This window comes from Meriones unguiculatus, chromosome 6 (genome assembly GCF_030254825.1).
Source record: "Meriones unguiculatus strain TT.TT164.6M chromosome 6, Bangor_MerUng_6.1, whole genome shotgun sequence".
NCBI classification, from domain to species: Eukaryota; Metazoa; Chordata; class Mammalia; order Rodentia; family Muridae; genus Meriones; species Meriones unguiculatus.
Window position 1 is genome coordinate 14,036,799 of NC_083354.1, and position 23,159 is coordinate 14,059,957.

At 44.3% G+C, this 23,159-nt stretch overlaps 1 protein-coding gene across 4 annotated transcripts in view; it reads right to left on the reverse strand.

Annotated features, from left to right (window-relative positions):
• Positions 1–1,186: 1,186 nt before the first annotated feature.
• Positions 1,187–23,159, reverse strand: part of Onecut1 (one cut homeobox 1) — a 33,511-nt gene continuing 11,538 nt past the window's right edge. The window contains exons 2-3 of one of the 4 annotated variants that reach the window (XM_021642065.2): positions 17,740–17,817; positions 1,187–8,507 (exon numbers count right to left, since the gene is read on the reverse strand). In XM_021642065.2, coding sequence (XP_021497740.1) covers positions 8,215–8,507; positions 17,740–17,817 — 371 coding nt within the window. In that variant the 3' untranslated portion in view covers positions 1,187–8,214. Of the gene's footprint in view, positions 8,508–14,267; positions 21,692–23,159 lie in introns of those variants that run through there. The other 3 variants (XR_009592222.1, XM_021642066.2, XM_060384759.1) reach the window with 3 other exon arrangements.

The window sequence follows — 23,159 nt, forward strand, 5'->3', positions numbered from 1 at the left end:
TTACTGTGGGGAACTGGAGGACCATTACGCGCCTGTCTCTCTAATCATTTTTACTCCTTTTGCAAGTCCATCTGGCTCTTAGAAGTGGCTTACGTGTGGGGTGGTGCACACCTCTAATCCCAGCACTCAAGAGGCAGAGGCAAGTGGATCTCTGGGTCTCTGGGTCTCTGGGTGTCTGAGTCTGAGGCCAGCCTGGTCTACAAAGCAAGTCCAGGACAGCCAAGGGCTCTGTTACACGGAGAAACCCCATCTGGGCGGGGAGGGTGGAGAAAGAAAAGAAGAAAAGAAATGGCTCACCTGCCAGTTGTGGTGGCGTAATCCTGTAAGCCCAGCACTCAGAGAGGCAGGTGGATCTCTGTGAGTTCGAGGTCAGCCTAGTCTACAAAGTGAGTTCAGGACAGCCAAGGCTAGACAGAGAAACCCTGCCTCGAAAAACCAAAAACCAAAAACGGAAAGAAAGAGAAAGAAAGAAAAGGTTCATTTGTAGAGACAGAAGGTCCTACTTCCATCTAAAAAGACACCTTCTTGCCAAGTGATTAGAGTGGTGGTAGACTCTAATTCCAGCCCTCAGGAAGCAGAGGTCTCTGTGAGTTCAAGGCCACCCTGGTCCTGGTCACCCGTCTCTAAAAAAACAAAACAAAACAAAACAAAACCAAAAAACCAAAATGACATCTTGCTCCATTAAACAGCATCTGTTCAAAAAGATACTGTTTTCTCCCTCAACTCCCCCCCACAACCCAGGGCTGAGGGAATATGGAGGAAAAGGGGGCAGAAAAACTGTAAGAGCCAGGAGTTGGAGAGGACCACGGTACAGCAGCGTCTTCCGGAAGTGGCTGAGACACGGCACTCACGAATTCACAGCAGCTGTGGTTGCAGAAGACCTGCACAAGATCAAACCAATCACCATTCTAGCCTGGATGGGGAGGGTCCCACAAGCCCCCGTCCCCAGCTGAGGAACCACGGGCAGTTGAGGGCTTCTGGGCAAGGAGTCAGCTTTCTTTAAGGGTCTGGCCCTTGGCAGGCTGACCATGCTCCAGCGAATGGCCACACCAATTTGAAGCACAATGCTGGCTTGCATTCCCAGGCATGCTGGGCTCTCACCTTTGCCCCTTCCTCCAGAGAACAGTTCATGGACTGCTCACTCAGCACTGCGAGTGGAATGAAACGAAAGAAGGCAAGGACTGTCTAAATTTAAAGTGCTGGAAAATCCAACATTTTATTCACTACATTTCGGTGACTACACAAATGCGGAAACACTGTAACACTGGGAGCGTGATGACATCACCACTTGCTTTTTTTTTTTTTTTTTCTTCTTCGTTTTCTTTAGCAAACACAGCAGATGATATTGCACGGCTTAAAAGTGAGAACAGTATCGAAGCTCAAAAAATAAAAATTAAAAGAAAAGAAGAAGAAGAGGAAAGAAAGAAAGAAGCCTTAACGCAGTACAAACCAGAAGAATGCCTAACACATTTTGTCGCTATGCACGAAAAATACAGAAGCATCAACAGAGAGAAAGACAGACGAGGTATCATATCAGCAAATGACCGTAACTTGGTACAACAATCATTTCATCTGACGTGTTGATGCGGTGTAGAATCTACTACCATTTTCTAACTGACAAAGAAAAGGACAGTAACGTTTGTCTCTTATCAAAAATCTTCTAAGCCCCTCATGGTTAGGTGTGTAGCTAATTAATCATGTATTTACCTTTCCTGTTGATTTTTTTTTTTTAATTCATTGCTAAGGAAGAACTCCCCCCTGCCCTTGGAAGATTTTCTATTCTACTGATCTTTTATTTAAATTTTACCTGATGATTGTCTTAGGCGCCCTCCTTTTATAATAAACCATCAAGCTAACTTGAACAGGGAAACTGAGTCACACTCTTAGAATAGCTGAGGTCAAAGTGTGCTGAAAATAGAAAAGGGGGAGGGACAGGTATCAGTGAATGACAGATGGGCTGGACAGCAAACAGGGAGGGACAGGGAGATGACGACAACTAGCAAAACAAATGGAAGGCAGTGTTTTAACATTTATTATTATTGTTCTTTTAATTGTCAGTTGGTTCAGATGGCAAATCTAAAATAAGCCCACAATGATTATGTAATAAATGCAGAACATACTATAAAAAAAAAAAAACCCAACACTAACACAGAAGTTAAAATGTGACCTTGTAAAGATAATTCTGCTTTGAGCTTCACTGCCAGTCCTAACTCGTCTCTCTCAGAGCCTTTCCCCAGCTCCCTGACTCTCACCCACAGAGCAAAGAACCCCCAGGGCTCAGAGCAGACATATCACCCTATTCACATACACAATCGGGATAAAAATGCACCTCTTGACTCAAAATCCACACCCTCCTCTCTCCTTCTCCACCCCAAACACGCCTGCAGAAGAAAACATCAATGGCCTACATCATCGCCATTGAATCTGCACAGCTCAGGTCAGTGAAGCGGAGTCGTGGCTTCTGTGAGGGTGGCCCTGGTCCTTGAGGGTTCTGTGTGTGCTGATCAAGGACCAGGCCTGCTGTGGCTAAGGGTCCTGGCCAAGACTCTTGTCTGTGAGATGGAGAGTGAGAGGACACAATTTCAAATAGCTCTGGGGATGTGCTCTCCTTCCCATTTGGGTAAGGTCCAGGGGAGAAGGCCAGAATGGGGCAGCCATGGGGAGCTTATCATTGAGTTAACTGAATTTGTTTTGCTTCTTGCCTAGGCTTCTGGGAATTGGTGGGCCCCCAAGCCCTTTCCTTCTCTCAAAGACAGCTTGGAAAGGCTGCCTTCCATCTAGAAGTGCAGAAACAAGGGCGGTTGGGAGGGTTTCCAGATTCAAGTTAGCTTGCCTCTTTGGGTTTTTATACTTTGACTTCTTACACCCATGTTTGGAAAGTTAAAACGAGCAAACAAAATCAGTGGTGGAACAAAGTATCCAGCAAACACAGGTGCTGTGAGATATTGGGAAAGGTCTCAAACCCTTTGAAATTTCAGGGCTTACCAGCAAAGTAATTTTTTTTTTCTAAAAGAAACAAAATAATAATAATAATAATAGTAATAATAGTAATACTAATGGAACACCACAGGTAATGCCTTCTGTCTACCTTGGGAAACTCAATTGGCATGTACCAGTTTTTGAGGGGGAGCTGGCAGTGTTCATAGCACGTGCAGATGTGCCCACTAAGAACAAACCAAAGTCTACACCTGAAGGCAAGAGGGGCTCTCACCTTCGGCTTAGCATCGAGAACGAAAGAGATTGTAACATAAAAGTTTTGGCCATTTCAATTGTACTATATACACTGTAAAAACTACACAGTCATAAATTAACAAAGTGATTAAATAAGTTCATAGAAAATGTAATTAAATTAAAGCAAATCACAGCACGTTATCGAGAAAAATAGGAACCAGTTTCACAAAAAGATTATATATATATATCATTTTTTTTTACCCTGTAGAAACAAATTTTCTACGAAACACAAAACTTTCGTAAGTAACCATCAAAATGAAAATCAGTTCTTATTTCACCCTTGCAGTTTTACACAACCCTTAACTTTTAACCCACATGAGGAACAGTCCCCGAAATTAACTCTTCCTTGAGCAACTGAGCATTTCAGCCAATAAAACAAACCCCAAACCAAAGGGGGGAGGGAAGAGAAACACCCAAACACACAGCTACAAAATAAATAAGAATTATAAAGTTTTTTTTTTCTTTAAAGTAACCTTAACAATTAACAAACTAGTAAGTTCTGCCTTATCACATAGACTCTCTATACAACATAACCCTAAAACTTTATTACTATGAGGTATTTGGAGGAATTGGTAAAAGTGACACACGGCCTGCCTGGGGAAGGGACTCCATGAAGGGGAGGGGAGGGACTCTGGAGGGAATAAGAGGAGGAGCTTTGGTTTACCAGCAAGAATTGGGGGTGGGGGAAGTCATCCTTTGGTATCAAAGAAAGTTTCATTGCATGGTTGCGCAGAAAAAGCACCACGGTGAATAATTATTCCTTTTTTTTTTTTTTTTTTCATTAGTGGCCTTTCTAAGAGGCTGAGGTATTCAAAGAGTATAAGGAGAGAGAGGTTAACAGCGGTTTAACACTTTGGTTCAAGCAAGGCACTCGTCCTAGGAGTTTACAAACTTTGCAACGTGTTTGCCTAGAGATTTACAAGAAGTAGTAGTAGTAAGAGTAGGCGTTCCTAATGTTGTTGTTATCGGTATCGTATTGTTATTAAGAATGAAGACAACTTTACACACTGAGTGAAGAGGGAGAAGGTGGGGAGGGAAGAGGGTGGAGTTCCTTCTGCAGACCATGGCCGTGCATGAAAATATCTTTGGTATTCTTTGGTATATCAATGTGATTAAAATCACCGATGGAAATTGAGTGAGGTAGCGTCTTTGGTTCACACTATAAATAGTAGATCTTTTTTTTTTCTTTTTTCTTTTTTTTTTCCTTTTTTTGTTTTTTGTTTCTGTTTTTTTTTTTTTTTTTTTTTTTAAACACATGGAAGTAGCTATTTCTTACCTTCTGCTTCTTTGTCCACACTATTTGGGAAGTAGTTACCAAATGCACTGTAAAGCAAACCCACACCACAGTTATAACCCAGAAGGCCAAGTGCACCCCCCGAACAGCCTCTGGTATTTGAATGCACCCTAAACAACTAGATAGAAAAGGGAGAAGTGCTTTCTCTTTGTTTGCTGAATGCATAGTTTCATCCTGTATGGACAAAGGAGGGACGACGGAGCATAGGGGAAAATGTCCTTAGACTCTTTGGTATAGCAAAGTTGCATTTAACCTGCAAAGACAGGTCTTTCACCTGGGGTAGTGATGGGGGTGGGGTGGGGCCAAATATAGCAAGCATTTTTATGTTGTTCTGGAAAAATAATTATGTTTTTCTGAGGGACTGAGGGGCACGGTGAGGGTCAAGTTCCATCAGAACTTGTGGGTCTCTCCATGCGTTTTCTTTGGTCTTTGGAATCAATACCCAAGGTGCCCCGAGATGGGAGTCCTTAGTCCAGAATTCTTTTATCTGGATAGTTACTGAAATCTGAGTTTTACAGTCTCCAGACTCCAAACATCCTGGATGGTTTTCAGCAAAAGCTTCAGGTTACTTGAAGACCTGAATGACTTATGGCCAAAACCACTCTAGGAAAAAAAAAAAAGAAAAAGAAAGAAAGAAAGAAAGAAAGAAAGAAAGAAAAGAAAAAAAAGAAAGGGAAAGGAAAGGCAAGAAAGTATTTAATTCTGGTTTTGTTTGTAATGTGCATAGTGATAAGAAATAAACTCTTGGGGTGAATGGTGCAAAATGACCGAGAAATGACAAACAACATGCAATCTGCTCTGCAGAGTGTGAGGGGAGCCATTGGTTAGTGCTACATGAACAGGAATGGAAGCATGTTCTCTAAATGCTGGTTCCAAAGCAAAAAATAAATAAATAAATAAATGAAATTAAAAAAAAGAGAAAGAAAAGAATAGAGTATTCCTACAGGGTGTGAGAAGGTATTGCTTATGAAAAGCTGAGTCTGCCTGCTCTGATTTCTAAGAAGCAAAAGTTTGGAGTATGCTCAGTCAAGTAAGAAAATTGCTTTTCAGGCTCTGACTTGTGCCTCTGTTTATGAGAAAATATATCTCTAGGCCCTGAAATTGTGTAATGGGTGCAAATTTAACGCTGGTATGAAATTATCTTTGGTGTCAGCAAGTAGGGTAACTGGTTATTTCTCGGAAAACTGTCATGGTGGGATTTTTAAGGTGTAGTCATATTTTTCGAAGACTGTGTCTTTACAGTACCAAAATGATTGGCTTGAAAGAATGCAAAATGCAGTTGGATTAATCATGAAAGGAACGTGGTAAAAGCAAAGTCAAGACAGTTGACTGAATCCATTTTTTTTTTCTTTTCTTTTTCTAGAGTATTGAAAGTTGGTAAGATTGTTGTAGACACGGCTGGGTTTCCCCTGAACTTTTAGCAAATAAGGCTATCCCTCTTCTAGCATAAATGCACCTGTGCTCCCCACTCCCTCCACTATGAAGAGAGAAAATAGGTTTCTGTTTTTCCTTTTTGTTTACAATACTGAAAACTAGAGCAAATTTCAAAGGGCGCTGATCTACTGGTTCTTCCTGATTGAACCAGAATTGTGCCATATTTGGAAGGAAAACTTTTTAAAGTTGGAATTATGGGTGAATTTTGGAAAATGCTAAGACAAAACACATCAAGGCCTAGGCTGGTCTCCTTGGCTCCATCGAGAGTAAACAGGAAGGAGACAGATGGTTCATTTAGTCAGCTTAGGCTCCTCTTGGAGTCCTGAGACCCAACCCACAAATTTTGTGTTACAAATTTTAAATTTTGTTCATTTGGCATTTCAGTGGATCAAGACAGCTTTCGGTGTCATGTTTCTAGCGAGGTGTGATAGCAACTGAGGGTACCCCACTCTTGACTGTTCACATCAGTTGTAGTTCAGCTGAGTTCAGACAGAGTGTTTCTGGGAGTCAAATGGTTTCTAGGACTTTGTTTTCTTTTCCTGCCTTGGTCTTCGCAGTCCCAGTTAAATGGTTTGGGGAAAGTCAAAATTTAAAGCTTTGATTAGGAAGCTCGGGTCTCATTTTTAGTCTGTCCCTGTCAGAGAGTAGAAGCCATGTGATAAAATTTCCAGGTTCGTTTATGGCAAGAAGAAACGTAACATGCTTTAGAGGCTATGATAGTAAAATGAGTCGTTAGATTCTGAAAGAACCAAAAGTCTTGTGTGAGACTGGAACTCTGGGTTTTTTCTATGCGATTCTATTGTTCTACCATTTCTCAGAGGCACCTGCTATTTTCCCAATGTCTACACTGTAAAATGTCTGAAATCGGCAAAAAGTCAGCTCAGACTGCTTTTTAGGATGCTTACACAATATGGGACAACTAATTGTGGTTAATAGTAGTCTGCTTGCCTCTTTAGTGTTGGGAAAGAATTTTTAAAAGATATTTGGTGCCAAGTGCATAAAGTAAATTTGAGCAAAATTAGTCTGAGTCTTTTTTTATGGGGGATCAGTTACTAAAAATGATCACTCTAGACAATTTTTTTAAATTTAGTTATCTGTCCCATTAAGCCTAGTTTTCTGTGTTTATGTGGGGACTAGCTCTGAAAGGGTCCTCGCATCTTCTTGGGTAGGAGTAGATTCTGCGTTATGTCTCTTCTCCATGTAAATGACATTTATGATCCCAAGTGCATCGCACCGACCTCTTTGCCATGGTGGTAGCTGCTTCCCTGAAGCTACATTCTTCCTTGCCAGTTCTGAAAACTCATATTTCAAATGCTTCAAGAGTCAGAAAGAATAGTCCTGAACCTACGTGGCATGTGGATTACGGCTAGATCAGTTCATACGTATAACTTTACATAGTATCTTGTGTAAAAATAGCTTTGGTTATTAAAATCATTGCAATAAAATACCTGCACTATAATATTGTGTGTTCTTTGGTACCTAGGTGATTTTTTTTTTTTTAATGGATGGACTCTTGTTTCATTTTTTTTCTTTAAAAATATCTGAACATTTCTTAACAAACAAAGAGAGTACACTGGGTTAGGCGCCATTCAAATTTTCTTTGCTGGGTTTGAATCTGCATTTAGGTTGTGGGCCTGGCAGGTTCAAACGCTAGGCTAGATGAGAGAAATCACACCTCAGATCCAACGAACTTAGAAATCCCACACCGCGTCGGTCACATTCCTACAGTGCAACCCTTCCTGAAGACCATCCCTGCCTGAGTCCCTAACCACTGGTGGTGGTGTATGTATGTGTGTGTGTGTGTGTGTGTGTGTGTGTGTGTACATGCACACACACCCACACGTGACAGACATGGAGACGCTGTACACCTCTGTGGTGTGGAGGAACAGATGAGAATGTCTGATGTTAAAAGATGTCCACTCAATGGCTCAAACGTTCCTGTGCTTCGAGCCACCGGAGCACAGTGAGGCGTGGGGGTTGAAGGCGTGAGATCTGCTGTTGAAGGCATGAGATCCGCTGTTTTCCTCATCATTTTTCTTGCCGAGTCTTGCCCCGCTGATGTATGTGTCTCTGAACAAAGTCAGAATGCAGGTGAGCTTCAGTCTTTGGTTTCTTTGGACTATAAATACCACTTTTTTTTTCTTCAAATATTTCTAAGTATAAACCTGCTATCTTGAGGTCCTGGTCTTTAGAAAAAAATTTCTTAAATTAAATTTAAAGCTTTTCCACCGAGGTTCCAGTCCGTGGTTCTTCCTTCATGCTTTGGTACAAGTGCTTGATGAAGATGACGAATTGCCTGAACTGGAGCTCCCCTCGTCCTGCCACTTGTCCAGACTCCTCCTCCTGGCGTTCATGAAGAAGTTGCTGACAGTGCTCAGCTCCAACCCCAGCTGCTGGGAAATGGTGATTTGTAATTCTTTGGAGGGACGCTTATTTTCCTTGAATATTGCGTGTAGAGTTCGACGTTGGACATCTGTGAAGACCAGCCTGGGCTTTTTGGGGGTGTTGCCTCTATCCTTCCCATGTTCTTGCTCTTTCCTTTTGCAGGCTGCAAAGAAATACGGAAGATGTTTAGAACAAATTCCCTTTTGGGGGGGGGTGGTCAGCCATTCCTCATAGTCTTCCTTCTGCCTGCTGACTCCTGCCTAAAGCACCAAGATGGCTGGGAGCATGTATAATTCTCTTTTTAAAAAGATTTTATTTTATTTAATGATTACATATACCGTGTTCCGCCTGCACGACAGCAGAGGACACCAGATCTCACTATAAATGGTTGTGAGCCACCATGGGGTTGCTGGAAATTGAACTCAGGACCTCTGGAAGAATAGCCAGTGCTCTTAACCTCTGAAACATCTCTCCAGCCCTGGAAATTTAACTCTTAAAGAAAAAAACCCCATGTGCCTGTGTATGGGTGTGTACACATGGATGCAGGTGCCAATGGAAGCAAAAAGAGGGCATCAGATCCCTTGGAGCTGAAGGGACACTTGACATGGCTTCTGGAAATTGAACCTGGGTCCTCTGGAAGACCAGCAAATATTCTCAACCTCTGAGCCATTTCTCTAGCTCCTAATTTGAACTTTAGTTCTTTTTTTTTTTATTCTTTAAATCATATTTCTTTACCTGCGTGTATGTGTGCGGCCTGTGTGTGTGACTCCATCACACTTGCTAACCTCACACTTCCCCCATGGTATTTAGCTATTCCCCAAAGCACTCACTATTTCCTCCCAGCATGCAACTCTCTGGCACTGTTTCTGTCTCCCAGAAACCCTGAGCAAAGACAGGAGCCATTTGGCAGTCTATACGGAAGACCCAGAGTTAGATAGTGGCAACTGAGGAGTGGGGTACACTTCTCAGGGGGTAGGATCCAGAGGATATACTGACTAAGCTGGCCTGGGGGCCTGGGCAGAGAGAGAGAGAGAGTTTGGAATACTTCCAGGTTTCTGGTTAGATGGTGACACATGCAAAAAGGAATTTTATGAGGGTGGAACTACTCGTCTATGGGACAAAGTGCATTGGAAGTGCTGTCTGGGCATTCTGCTAAAGATCTCCGATAGATAGTTGTCCAGAAGACAGCAGGATGTATGGAGCCTGGAGCTCAGGGGAGAGGTCTGAGCTAGAAATACAGCCTTGGAAGTCATTAGAGCTCTCGATGATAAATTATACAAGGCATACTTATGGAAAAGTAAATAACAGTATTGGGCGAAGCCTCAACTTATCTATCATTCAAAAGGCAGGGCTAAGGGAAATCTCTGCAAAGATTCTTGATGTTCATTTTCCAGCTAACCAGGGAACACGTTTGAAGGACTTTAAGCAAGTCGTGGGGACTTGGCAGGATTCTATGGACTGATGCTACCCACAGCCAGTGTTTTCCAGGTGACATTAGTGTAGCAAGACTCTCTCCCACAGTGGCCTGTGCCAAAGGCACTTAGACAAGCCTTACCAGATAGCCTCTTCTTCAAGATTCATGTGTCACACCTGTGTCTCAAATCCACTCAACCCCAGATCCTTTGTGGTGGAGTATGTCTATTTATAAATCATACAACACTCATATCAGGGAAATATAGGTCAGTACATTTTGCTGGTCAAGGTTTCAACTGTTGCAGATATTGTAGGGTCATAAAACTGGGAGGTGAAACTCTGTTGGAACAGGGGCTTAGCTAGCCTCCCCCTTTTTTCTTTTCCCTGGGGTGTCCTGAAAAAGTGCAGTCTATAAGGGGAACTCAGAGCCTATGGGCTATTGGAGATGGTACTTGTAAGTGTGTGTGGTTACAACAGAGAGAACTCTGCAAAAGTTCGGGTTGCTGACTACGAAAGCCATGTTATCAACAGAAGAGAGAACAGGCAGGCTCATTTCGAGCTATGAGGTGGCCAGAAGAGAAGAGGAGCAAGCTACAAAAACAAAGCCATGCTTCTGGAAGCTTGATAGAGGATTACAGCCGAGTCCTTGAGAGACCATGTGAATGAGAGAAATACTTTAGGATGTCTGTGGGATACGTCAAAGGATGGATACGTCAAAGGATGGATACGACCCAGGCTAGGATAGGACAGCTCCAGCTGAAGGTCTGAGTCTTTATACATGTATGTGGGAGCTTGGGGAGAGGCACATGGGCAAGTGACAGGATGCCAGGGCCACGGCAGTGCTGGGAAGTACTCACACACAGACATATCTGGGGGATGGGAGGGAGGCAGAAATGGATTTGGGGGATGCTGCAGGTACGTGGAGCCCCAGGATGAGTCCCCTCCAGGAAGAAGGCAAACCAACATGCTTTCAGGAATCTGTGGCAAACTTCCTAAGAAGATGGGACTGCCTCAGCCAGATGGGTAGCTTTAATCGGCAAAGGTGTGGCCACTCATAGTGAGTACTGTGCAGGAGGCAGAACTAGGCATGAAGGATTGTGCGCACTGGGGAGAAAGGAAGAAAGAGAAAAGAGCCAGCTGCAGGAGGGACACATCTGTAATTATAGCACTCAGGGAGTTGAGGCGGAAGGACTGGGAGCTCACGGTGAGGAAAGGACAGAAGCATAATGTCTGGGGTCTTGCTCTGCCTACAATATGCAGAGCAGAGCCAAATGTGTTTAGAAAACTGAGTCTTCCGGGTGTTAAAAGATACTCTGTGAACAGGGTTGTGAGGGCAAGTCACTTTGGAGATGCTAAATCGATCAAATGCAGTTATTTAGCTCAGACACCCCCATCCTACCCCCAGCCTGGAATGTGGAAATGGGTCCCAGCTCAGGATATCAGGAAATACTTTCTTCGGGGAATGCAAAAAATTTTAGGCCTTGTTTCCCTTGGAGGAATATTTCTTCATGTGTCGCTGGCTACACTCAAGCTGGTCTGTGAGCTGTCACTGACCTACCGCAGGATCACTGAGAGTGAGCGGGAAGAACTATTTGTTTATAGACATTTGACATTGCTGGGATATTCAAGTGTGAGTGTATTACTACCAGTATATTTTTCTTCCATATTCCAGAACTCCATGTCCAAGATACATGCACATTAAAAACAAGCCAACAAACAAGTAGTGCTCTACTACCTAGATTCTAAGAAGCTTTGTCCTGGAACACACTTTATAAACATGGTGTGTAGTGACACCCTAAAATCAGCTCTGAGCCAAGTGTCTGAACATCACCTTGTCCATTTTCCTTTAATGACCCAAAGCCTTTCCACCATCAAAAGTGTTGACTGATGGGGCTGGAGAGATGGTGCATCGGTTAAGAGCTCTTGCTGTTCTGGAAGGGGCCGGGATTTTGCACCCATCATTCCTATCAGGTGGCTCACAGTTTCCTCTGAGTCTGTCTCCAGGCGATCTGACGCCCTCTATTGGCCTCGGTAGGCACTGCACTCAAGTGTGTATACCCGCAGAAGACACACATGCATACACATACGTTAAAAATAAAATAAGTCTGAAGAGTTCATGGGAGCTATGCAAAAGTTTACCAGGAATCTGTCTGGGAATGAGTGGGCGTAGCTGTCACGGCCTGGGGGACATTTACAAAGCCCAGTGGACCTGGAACACCTGTTAGATAAACCTGGACTCAGAAGACAAAGCCACTAAAACTACGTACGTAATTCTGTGCAATTCACTACCATTTTCGAGCTTAATATCCTCAGTCACAGCGCGCTTCTTGTTTGCCATGTTGGTAATAAGTTTTAAAAAAGATCATACGGGTAGAGGCGATTAAAGCCATGAGCTCTTAGGAAGACTCAAGGAACCCTGCTAAACATGGAGCTGGAAGCACAAGGCCCTGACTTCAGTCCCCACCACTGTAAATATTTTTTTCACATTTTTATTTTTCCAACCTTTTCTTCCTTTCAAGTCAGCATACGAGTCAGACACTGCCATTCGGCCTTGCTGACTCTAACTCCTGTCATGAAGGTGGCGGATCCTGGACCTCTTTAACCGAGCAGACAGCATGGCAAGGCCTCTGGGGACCCGGAACTACCACTCAGGGCTGCAGAACCTCCTCTGGTTTCCAAAGTCTACTGTGACCTTAATTAAATAACACCCAAGGCAATCCATCTCTCTGTCTCGTTTGTAGCTTCTCCATTGACTTCCACGGTACCATCTATGCCCTTTATGGATTTTTATTCTTTATTATTACTGCTTTTTTTGGGGGGGGGGACAGGCTTTAATTTCTTGGGCTGGCTTGGAACTCGATGTGTAACTGAGAATGAGGATCTGAGAACTTGTGTAGGGATTTTAGGTATAAGAGCCACCATGTCCCATTTATGTGGTTCTGGGCATTGAACTTACTTTTATGCAAGTAAGCCCGTGAGTTGTGTGGCACACAGTCGTAATCTATTCTAGCCCATATCGGGCTACAAAGGGAGATCCTGTCTCCCTCCAATAAACAAATAACGATAGCAAAAACAATATAAACCAGGGCTGGCACTGCGATCAGCTAGTCCAGATTCAGTCTCATCTAGATGGTGAAACAAAGGCTTGCTCCTCACAGCTGCTCGACTCAGCAAGAGCTTAAAGCAATGACAAGCACTGCAGACTCCAGAAACAGCTCAACAGTGTGTTTTCTAGATCTCTGAGTCATTAAAAATGGAAGCTGCAGAGATGATTCAGCAGCTAACGCACGCCCTGTGCTTGCAGAAGGCCTGATTGTGATTCCCAGAGCCTAGGTTAGAGGTTTCGCACCTGTGAGTTCAGCTCTAGGCCATCTGTCACCCCCTTCTGGCCTCTACAGGCAGCTGCACTCTGTGCACCTATGCAAAGACATGCACATAAACCTAATTGGAGAAAGTCTTAAAATATAGGTGCACACATACGTGTGTTACACAGGCATATGGGTATGCCTGCTTTTTGAAGCTGAGTTTCTACTTCTGTGTTACAGGCTTAGAACAGTTGTTTGGGGGCACCGGCTGGTATTCCTAGTATATTTATCTCGGGGCTGGCGGCTCCACATAGGTGGCATGTGGCTGGAGAGATCTTTTCTAGTGTGTGTGTTGTAGATGGAAAGAGACCTTGGAGCTCACGTCATAGGAAAAGCATCACTCTGCCAGGAGCTTTGGCTCGGCTGTGGCGCTAATCAAATCCTTCTAACCAGCCTGGGCCAGGTTCCTCAAGGGATAAAATGAAAAGCAGTTCCTTGGCCTGACAATACCAACAGCCACAATGACCTCAGGGTATGGCAGGCAGAACAGGACTGCCAGCTGCTGTGTAACGTATGGACAGCTTGTGTTGGACCTGGTGGCACATGCCTGGGATTCCAGCACTTAGGAAGCTGGGTTATGGGGATGGTTGAGGGAGGCAAGCCTGGGCTGCATTACAAGGTCCTGTCTCAAGCTGATCCCTGGCCCAGAAAGGAAATGGGCTCTTCAAAAAGTGTGGTTATGATCATCTCTCAGGTCAGCTGGGCAGCCCCCATCTGTTTCATATCCCCTTCTAGCTCAACCTCAGTATCAGTCCTTAGTCCTGTCGGCAGAGATGAAGAGGAGGTGTGGTAGACTAGGAAGAGAATTCCCCTTAACCTCCACATGGAAGAGAAGAGATGGGGAGCTGAGGGCTTCAAGTGCACATACCCATCTGCTTACACATAATTTAAAAATATTTAAAAAGCCCTTCCGTCCTTTGGAGCCCAATAATAGGTATGGTCCTACAGTGACGATGTTTGTCAAGATATATGGCTGACCTGATGAACTACATGCTTAGTTTGCATTTTGGCTCATGTAGGTCTATTGTGAATTGTAAAATTTATTGATCTGCTTTTTATAATTAATAGCTATATATTTTATAGTGTTCATAACAACTAAAACTTCTAATTAAAAAAACAAAAACAGTTTCCAGGGAAGGGAGATAACCCAGCAGGTAAGAGGTATTGCTCTACAGGCATGGGGACCTGAGTTTGGGTCCTCAGCATTCAGGTAAAAAGATGGGTGTGGCTGCAGGTGCCTGGGCCACCAATGCTGTGGAGTCAGGAGAACTTCTGGTTGACAGTTTGGCTCCAGCTTCAGCGAGAGACTGTCTCAAGGGAATAAAGTAAAGAGTGGCAGAGCAGGACATCTGATGTCTTCCTCTGGCTTCTAGTGTGATGTGCACAGTCATGTGCCCATGGCTACACAAAAATTGTAAGTTAAAATAATTTCCTATAGTTAATTTCGAATGAGTGAAGCCTGCTCTGTTTGGATTTCTACGAAGATGTCTGCATAACCGTACCGTAAAATTCTACAATACACCAATAACATGCGCTAAAAATAAACTTCAAGGGGGCCTCCTGAAGCCCAGAAGAAAGCTCGGCGTCTGCTCTACCTCATTACCCGAGGATCTTGATACGACGACCTCAGCCACGTCATCTCTTTCTCCACTGCTCTCCAGTCCCACCGCACGGCTCGGAAGTTGTGCCTAAACACACCACACACCTTCTACATCTCTACCTGAGCTTTCCCCTCCATCCAGGACGCCATTTCTTCCTTCTTTCCATACGAAGAATTCCTGACACAGCTAAGGCCAAGTTCTAGCATTTCCCTCTCTGTGCCTTCTCTGTCCCAGGGAATTTTGCTGGTTCTTGTGCCGACAGAACACCTTCTCAATTCAGTTAGTTCCCTATTAATCTCTCCACTAGCATAGAGACGGTCTCTTGCGCGGTATTAAAAAAAGTGGGGGGGGGGGGCTAGAATACAGATTTGTTTTTTTCTCCCAGCAAAACTAGCATTCCTGTTCTATAAATAAGCTAGATGTGAGCCTGTAGAAAGTAGTGACACTAAAGATAAAAGTAGATAGCAAATTTCAAAAATCCTTTTGAAACAGGTAAACACTCCTGAGGAGATATTTCTAAGATGACATTAACAATCAGCAGAGGGCTGGAGAGTTGGTCCAGTGGTCAAGAGCACTTATTGTTCTTGCAGGGGACCTGAGTTTGAATTGCAGCGCTCTTGTGAAAACCTTACAACTGTCTGTGACTCCTGCTCCCTGTGGATTTGACACTTTCTTCTGGCCTCTGCAGGCAGCAGGCACACACATGGTGCATTTACGCACATGCAGGCAGGACACCCAGACACATAAAACAATAAAGTAAATACATCTAAAAAGAAAGAGGGAAAAAGGAAGTCAGGCAAGTCCTTGGGGAAGGGAGCCATGATGCCCAGAGGGTGGGGCTGGAGAAGGAGAAGGTGCAGGGGAGTTGAGTTGGTCAGGGACCCTGAACTGGGTTGTGAGTAGAGTAACCAGACATCTCACAGACAAGTGGTTTGCAAGTGGAGGCGCTGCACCCCAGAAGGCTAAAGTACACTGTTATCTTCCTTCCCAAGTCTGGAGTGTAACCAATCAATACATCCCTGGTCAAGGGTACAGAAGAAAACATTGGATGTTTTTTCCCACTAAGTCAGGGTCTTGTGTAGCTCAGTCTGACCTCAGACTTGCTGTGTATCTGAGAAGGACCTCAACTTTCTGATCCTTCTGCCTCACCCTACCCCCACCCCCAAGTATTTGGGGTTACTATGCCCAGTTCATGTATGCTGGAAAACAAACCTAGTATTCTACCAACTGGGCCATATCTTTAGCCCAAGAGTTGGATTTATGGATGTGGGCAGCATATAGCTATCTCCTTTGTAGTAGAAACCATAACAATAAATTCACGAGATGGTTCCCAGCAAGGAGTCTTGGGGAAAATTCAGTCTCTGGGATCAATGTGCTGGAAACATCAGAAGATGTCACTTTGCTTTTTTTCTGATAACTGCACATCACCGAACACTGTGCCATTTGGGTTCCTCTGGCTACTGGTTTCTCACCTCCAAGGGTGATGGTATCATGCTTTTCTCCTTAGCTTCAGGGCTAGCCTGCACTCTGCAGTGAGAAAGGCTAGAACAAACTTCTAGAGTCCTAAGTCGTGCCTGGACATTGGAACCAACTGAGAAGCATTAAAAGCTGGTCCCTGGGGCCCTAGCTCTAGATGTGAAATGTACGTAGAGGCCCCAGGTGATTCAGTCTCGTAGGTAAGGCTGAGGCGCTCAAGGCCGGTGTTTCTTAGACTTGAGTCATGTGAAGATTCTGCCTGAGCAGATAATGATGGGAACAGAGGTTACGAATGCTACCCTGGATCAGGCGCTTCTGATAAAAGTGGCTGGGAGCTGTGCTGGCTTTTGGTGCTAGGAACTGAACCCAAGGGTCACCATGCTGACAATACCCTGTACCTCTGACCAACAACAGTCTAGCCCTTGGCTGAGAGGTTTGTCAGCACTAACTAACGGAGCCTCTCCCATCTTGCCAATCACCTAAGGGGGAGAGAGAGCAGGGAGCCTGGAAAGCAGCTTTCTTTTAGGGAGACATATTTCAGGACCAGAGAGATGAAGAGAAGTTTTGGCATGTCTGTCATCTACCGGGCTGGCACTAGGTGAACAGGACAAGCCTACATTACAGTAGTGAGCTGTGTGTCTCATAGTTTAGCACATGTTACAGTCACTTGTTCAAATATGGGTGGTGAGGATCTGTCTTCGTGCAGCGGGGGTTTCTGAAGAAGCTCCCAAGTGATGCAGGCACATGTGTTTCCAAGAGGAATGGGGAGCTATTTCTACCAAAAATGGTTAAGGAGGTTTGTGTCCAGATGTGCTAGAGTACTGAGCAAGTGTGGGTGTGTGTGTGTGGGAAGAGAGAATAATAATTGATTATTGGGTGTCAGTCTTCTGACTATAGACTGAAAGATCTACTTCCCAGCTATCTGAGCAAAGAAACAAAGCCATGCTAATAGCACATGCACACGTAGTACCCAGCTCTCCTCAGTTTCCGATGCCTGATCCACCAGCATAAGCCAAGGCTCAGCCAAGATGGGGAAAATCCAAGGCTTGGGGCAGGGAGGGTACCAGATGAACGTGGAATAACTTTTTATGTTGGAGAGGTTTTTTTTTTTCTTTTTTTCTTTTCTTTTCTTTTTTTTTTTTTTTTTTTTTTTTAATAGTGAGACTATGTCACAGGGCCTAGAAGGGGCTCCCATCTGCCAAGTTTGGGACAACTTGAGCATCAGAAATATTTAAAAGCAAGTAACATGTTGCAAATTGTTGATTGAAAAAAAAAAAAAGGAACGCGTGAGCATACACCACTAGTAAATGGGTGAGAGGGGGAGGAGTGCTGAGGACTGCCTGTGCAATGTGCAGAATGCTGAGGGTGGAAAGCCAGACCAAGCAAAGAGTCATCAGGTGCTAAATAGACGGGGAATTTTGAGAAGTAGAACATTTGCACTGTCTTAAAGTGTCTTGGTTGGAAGGAAGGGGCGGGGGGAATGTCCAGTGATTACAGTGCAGCAATTAGACAACACTTTGGGTAAACAAAACACACTCACCAGGTAAGTGAGGAACAGACAGTTGGGGGCCTCCAGATGTGATCCTCAGAGAAGGCACACTGCCACCCATGCCGCTTTCTGGGTAAGAGAGCAGAAGCTCAATGGAAACACGAGGAAACAACAGAAGCACACATAGGAGAACGGGCAAACTCTAAGGGGGCTGAAAATAAAGGTACCCTGACCAGAGTTCCATTTCTGGTACCCACACGGTGGAAGGGGAGACCCATCTTCTGAGTATTGACCTCCACATAGGTGCCTTGAAATGCTGGCATGCATGCGTATGTGCACACGCGTGCGCGCGCGCACACACACCTACAAACAAATGACTAAATAAAAGTTTAAAAGAGAGTTGCATTCTTCAAACACGCCAGCTTTGTAAAAGGCAGAGGGGGACGGAAGAGGAACATTTCACAGTAAGAGAAGCAAAAGAGCTGTGACAGAATTCTGCCCTGGAGAATCATGCTCTGCGGACATTGCCGAGTCACCTGACAAAGCTGAGCAGTGACCACGAAAGAGAATATCCATGTGCTTCAAGTATTTTGAGGTAAGGGGCCATGGTGAATATAGCCTGCCTTCTTTTCCTACACGGGGAAAAGAGCAAACAGGAAGCAAAGAAAGGGGGATGCTAGCCACTGGCCAATGTTCACAGCTGAGGGAGGGTACCCTGATGGCCTTTGCTCTATTTACCTTTGCAGGTTTTCATAATTTGAAATGAGTTCCAAATGAAAACCGAAACTGCTTCTGTGCTTCCGAATGGTATTTAATGGCATGGAGCATGTTTGATTGTTCATACTCTATCAACTTGATTTTGTAATAAAATAAAAACTTATGATATACCTTATATATACACCTTTATTTTTATTGCTTTTTTCGTTTATTTATTATTTGTGTGTGTGTGTGTGTGTGTGTGTGTGTGTGTGTGTGTGTGTGCAGGCAGAGGTCAGAGGACAACTTGGGGAAGCTGGTTTTCTCTTTTTCACCATGAGGGTCCAGGAGATTGAACTCAGGCTTGTGGCAAGGGTCCCACTTATATATATGCCCTTAAAAAACTATGAGGAACAATTATGGGATCAGGAAGGACTGGAGCAAAACTGTGTCTTCTGTATGTGACAGGACCGCTGCACTCATGAACTCATGGTAGCTGCAGTTACCAAGGCAAGACCTGCAAACAAGCTCAACCAGTCAACATGCCAGCTTGGAGTGGAAGGGGTTCCTGAGGCCCCATCCCTAAGTGAGGAGCCATTAACTGTTGATGGTTTCTGGGGAGGGACAGACCCTTTTCTTTAATTGTGGGGTCCCTGGTTGGTTCACTATGTTTCAGTGGATGGCTTTACACACACGGGTAGCATAAATTAGACTCAGTGGGTTATTTTTTTAAATAGAGGTCATGAAGTTAGGAAGTTAGGTGGTGGAAGGAAAATCCAGAAGTTCTGAGGAAATGTGTGCAGGGTGAGTATCATCAAAATACAGTGTATGAAATTCTCAAAGAATTAACAATATTATAGGGAAGAAGGAAATAAACCAGTATTTAGTTATTTAGTGTTTGGTTATAGAATAATGAACAATTTTGTTCTGTTTCCTCGTTATAATTTCATATTTTCTAAAGCTTCTATGTGGGCATCTAATGCTTAGATTTAAAAAAAATCTTTGAAAGAGAAACCCAAGTCTTTGGTAAAGCCTGCTGGGTAATGCTGCAGGCTGGTGTGTTACTCGGTAATAGCAAGATCAAGCAAAAGTCCAGAATGCAGTGAAATACTCAAGGATAGGCATGGTTGTTGGAGAGGACTTGTGAGTTATGATACATCTAAAATATAAAACCATAAAACTTTATTTCCCTGAGCAGTTTATAGAGCAATGTAAGTGTCTAAAAATAGGAGATTGATTAAATAAATTATAGCACAACTATAAAATAGAAGATTCATAAATGTTTTCTGGCATTAAGTGCTCTGAGTGCAAAGGCAGAGTGCGTGCTTCATCATCTGCTATCTTGAAGATTGTGAGCATCCTATCTCTACATAGATATTGAATGAATGAATGAATGAATGAATGAATGAATGCTACTCATAATAGTTTGGGAAAGAGTAATGATGGAGTCACTGGGGATTAGTATGACTCTGTCATTTTTTGTGTTTTCAAATACTCTGCCATAAATGTAATAACATAACCACGTGCCTTCCGCATGTGCCTCTGTGTGCACGTGATAGCAGTGCCTATGGAGGTCAGCACGAGGGGATTAGATTCCCTGGAGCTAGAGTCACAGGTGAGTGTGAGCCAGTCGCCCTGGGTGCTGAAAGTTCAAGTCCTCTAAAAGAGCAGTGGGCTCTCTTAAGCCGTGAGCCCTCTCTCCAGTTCCTGAGTCACTTTAAAAACAAAAACAAAACAAAAACCTTGGAACGGAGGAACCTCCTCCGTTGAAGCTGGGACTCCTTCCCGCCTCCCTAGAGCATGGTCACTCTCTTCTGTGTCCACTTTGTTTCTCGGCCTGCCTCGCTGGCACACTGCCCAGTGTAGAAACAAGTATTTTTAGAGCGGCAGCCGTCAGCCACAAGAATTCAATCAAGAAGCATTTTCCATTTTCCATAGAGATTTACAGTTTTTGGGAGATGAAAAAGCCTTTAGTTATTTACAAAGAAGACTACCCTACTTTGTCTGTCTGTCTCTGTCTCTCTGTCTCTCTCTCTCACACACATGCTCACATACTTTAAAAGTCATAGGTTATCTTGGAGAGCATAGAAGAACGGGGTTCTAGAAGCTCCCCCACCCAGGCTTCAGAAGCCCCTCCCCCATGTCTATACAGAGAACCAACCCTTTTGGGTGTGAATACCCTTCCAACTTATTACTAATGCGATAATACTGGAATTTAAAACCCTACAATATTAAATTTAGTATAGAGTACTCAAAATCACACAAAAGTCTATTGACAAACTTAATAACAGGAGAATGGATTGGGAAGAAAACTTGCCTACTTACTGTTTAACTTTCTAAAAGTTAGCCAGGCGCAGGGGCGCACGCCTGCAATTTTGGTTTTGGTCAGTGTTTTACCACAGCAACAGAAAGCAAACTAAGACAACCAGATTAAAGAACAGCAGGATTCTCTTTCTGATGAAATAACCCGTGTGTCTGAAGTGCTGTTCCCAGTACAGGCTGACCCACAGCCCAATGGAGACGCACCAACACTTCCCTGCCAGGGACACAGGCCTGTGCTGAGTGTCTTCCCTCAGTCTTTGCTGACTGGTGCCCTGTTCTTGGGGTGATTTTTGTTTCTCTGACAACAGGGATGGGTGTGCTTGACCCCTCCCATTGTAGGGGCCCTATGCCCTCAGAGGCATCAGTTGGCTGGGGACGGAAAGACTGACTACCACACCATGGCAGGTAAAGGTATATCTGTGGGTAAAGGTATATCCAAGTGCCCAGCTTCCCAAGGCAAGGTCACAGGGGTTATCTGCACCAGACCCATTCCCAGGATGTGGCTTTTCCCTTCCCCGGTGAAGCACCGCCTTCCCACCAGCAGCAAAAGCATCTGCCAGGCTCTGATTTCAGTGATGGAGGCCAAAGCACATGCATTCCGCACGATGAAATGCATTTTATTTTAAAAGTCGCATTCAAGTCCCCACCCCCACCCACACACTTGCAGACCATCTCTCTTAGCTACTGTTCATCTGCCCACTCCCATCCCAGCAGGCTTTCAAAAGCACAAGGCCCATCATTATTTCACAACTGGCCACGGCTGCCTTTAGCCCCTGCTGCAGGAGGTCCTCAGCCTGTTCAGATGCCCAAGGTCTGCATCAGCACTTTTAAGGTTCTGCTTTTGTGTCCACGGACTTAGGGCAGTGCCTGGTGTATGAGAGTCTCCAGCCAGTCAGTGTTTGGGCAAAGGAAGGAATAGGAACACGGTGAAGGATTTGCTATAGTCCTTCTCAGGCCTTACATCTCTAGGAACCTTTTGGGAACCCTGTGAAAATACAGATGTAGATGCAGGAAGTCAGAGATGAACTCAGAGTTCCCAGGTGATGCTGGTGTTGCTGGTTTTGGAGCCTCACTCAGAGGAGGAGGGATGCATTGACTCGAGATGGCTTTCAAGTCGGAAGCGTGTATATCCGGAATTAGCTATGCCTACGGGGACCTTGAAATCTTGAGTGAACTTTGTAATTGGAGGAGATAAAAAGAAGTTAGAGGTTTCTTACACATACCCCGCTGCACAGTGAGCAAGGCTATGGGCTATTCCAGAAACAAGAGAAGTAAACACAGGCCCGTCACTATTGAATTTCCAGCACCAACTTTTGAAGAAATCAGAGACTTATGTGGCTCGGCTGGCCTTGACCTCCCTCCTGACCCTCTTGCCTAAGCCCTAGACTACAGGGGTTACAGGTGTACACCGCCATATCAGCCTTCACCTGGGAATCTTCAGAGAACAAAAGGTACGGGCAGCTCCTGCGTGTAGTGTCAGCCTTGGGGAGGTAAAGACAGGAAGATCGGAGGTTCAAGGTCAGCCTTGACTATACAGTGAGTCATAGAGGGATTTTAGCCTGGGCTCCATGCATTTTCGTTCCTGCTGCCCTGACTTCAGACTTAAGCCCCTCTCGTTCTCTAGGTCTTTAGAATCGTTCTTTCACTTCCTGGACTTTTTCCTGCAACAGAAATTGAGCCGAACATCTCCCCCCGCCCCCCCCCTCCCTGAAGAAGCAAATCAACAGCGGTGTCTCCCTCCACTAGTCAGATTTCCTGACTGGTGTGCAGGACCTTTCAGACTGCGCTAGATCTTCTGTCTCTCCTCACATTCTGTCCACAGCTGACTAAGGGTCCCCGAAAAAGCTGGTATCTAGTAAGGACCAAATCATGCTAAAATGACAATACAGAATGCTTAGGATTTATTTGGATAAAATTGGAACAAGACCCCCACCTCAAAAAATGACCCCAAACAAACAACTTCCCTAAACCATCTTCTTCCCCAGTGTTTAAACTATTTGATAGTGTTTCCAAAAAGACTACGTAGCCCTGGTGGTGGTGAACTATGTATCATGTATATAAGGTCTGAAAAGGCTACAAAATGAACTCTTAAACTTACCCTCCACCCAAAAGGAGAATTTGAACACAGCTAACGTATAAAGACACAGGGAATTTATGCTCTAAGCACTCCACTACTGAGCTATACCCATGCACATTTCTCTCTTTTTCTTTCTCTCTCTCTCATCATCTATTAGCTATCATTTATCTACTACCCTCTGGGGATTACCTACCTAGATCTATCATCTATTATCTGACTATCCGTTCACCTGCCATTTTCTACCAAGTACCTACCTAGCTATGCACCTGCCCATCCATCCATTTATCTCCTACCTAAGGCAACTGTCTATCATCTATTATTTTAGTTACTTTTTGAGACAAGGCCTCTCTATGTAATCCCAGCTGGCCTTGAACTC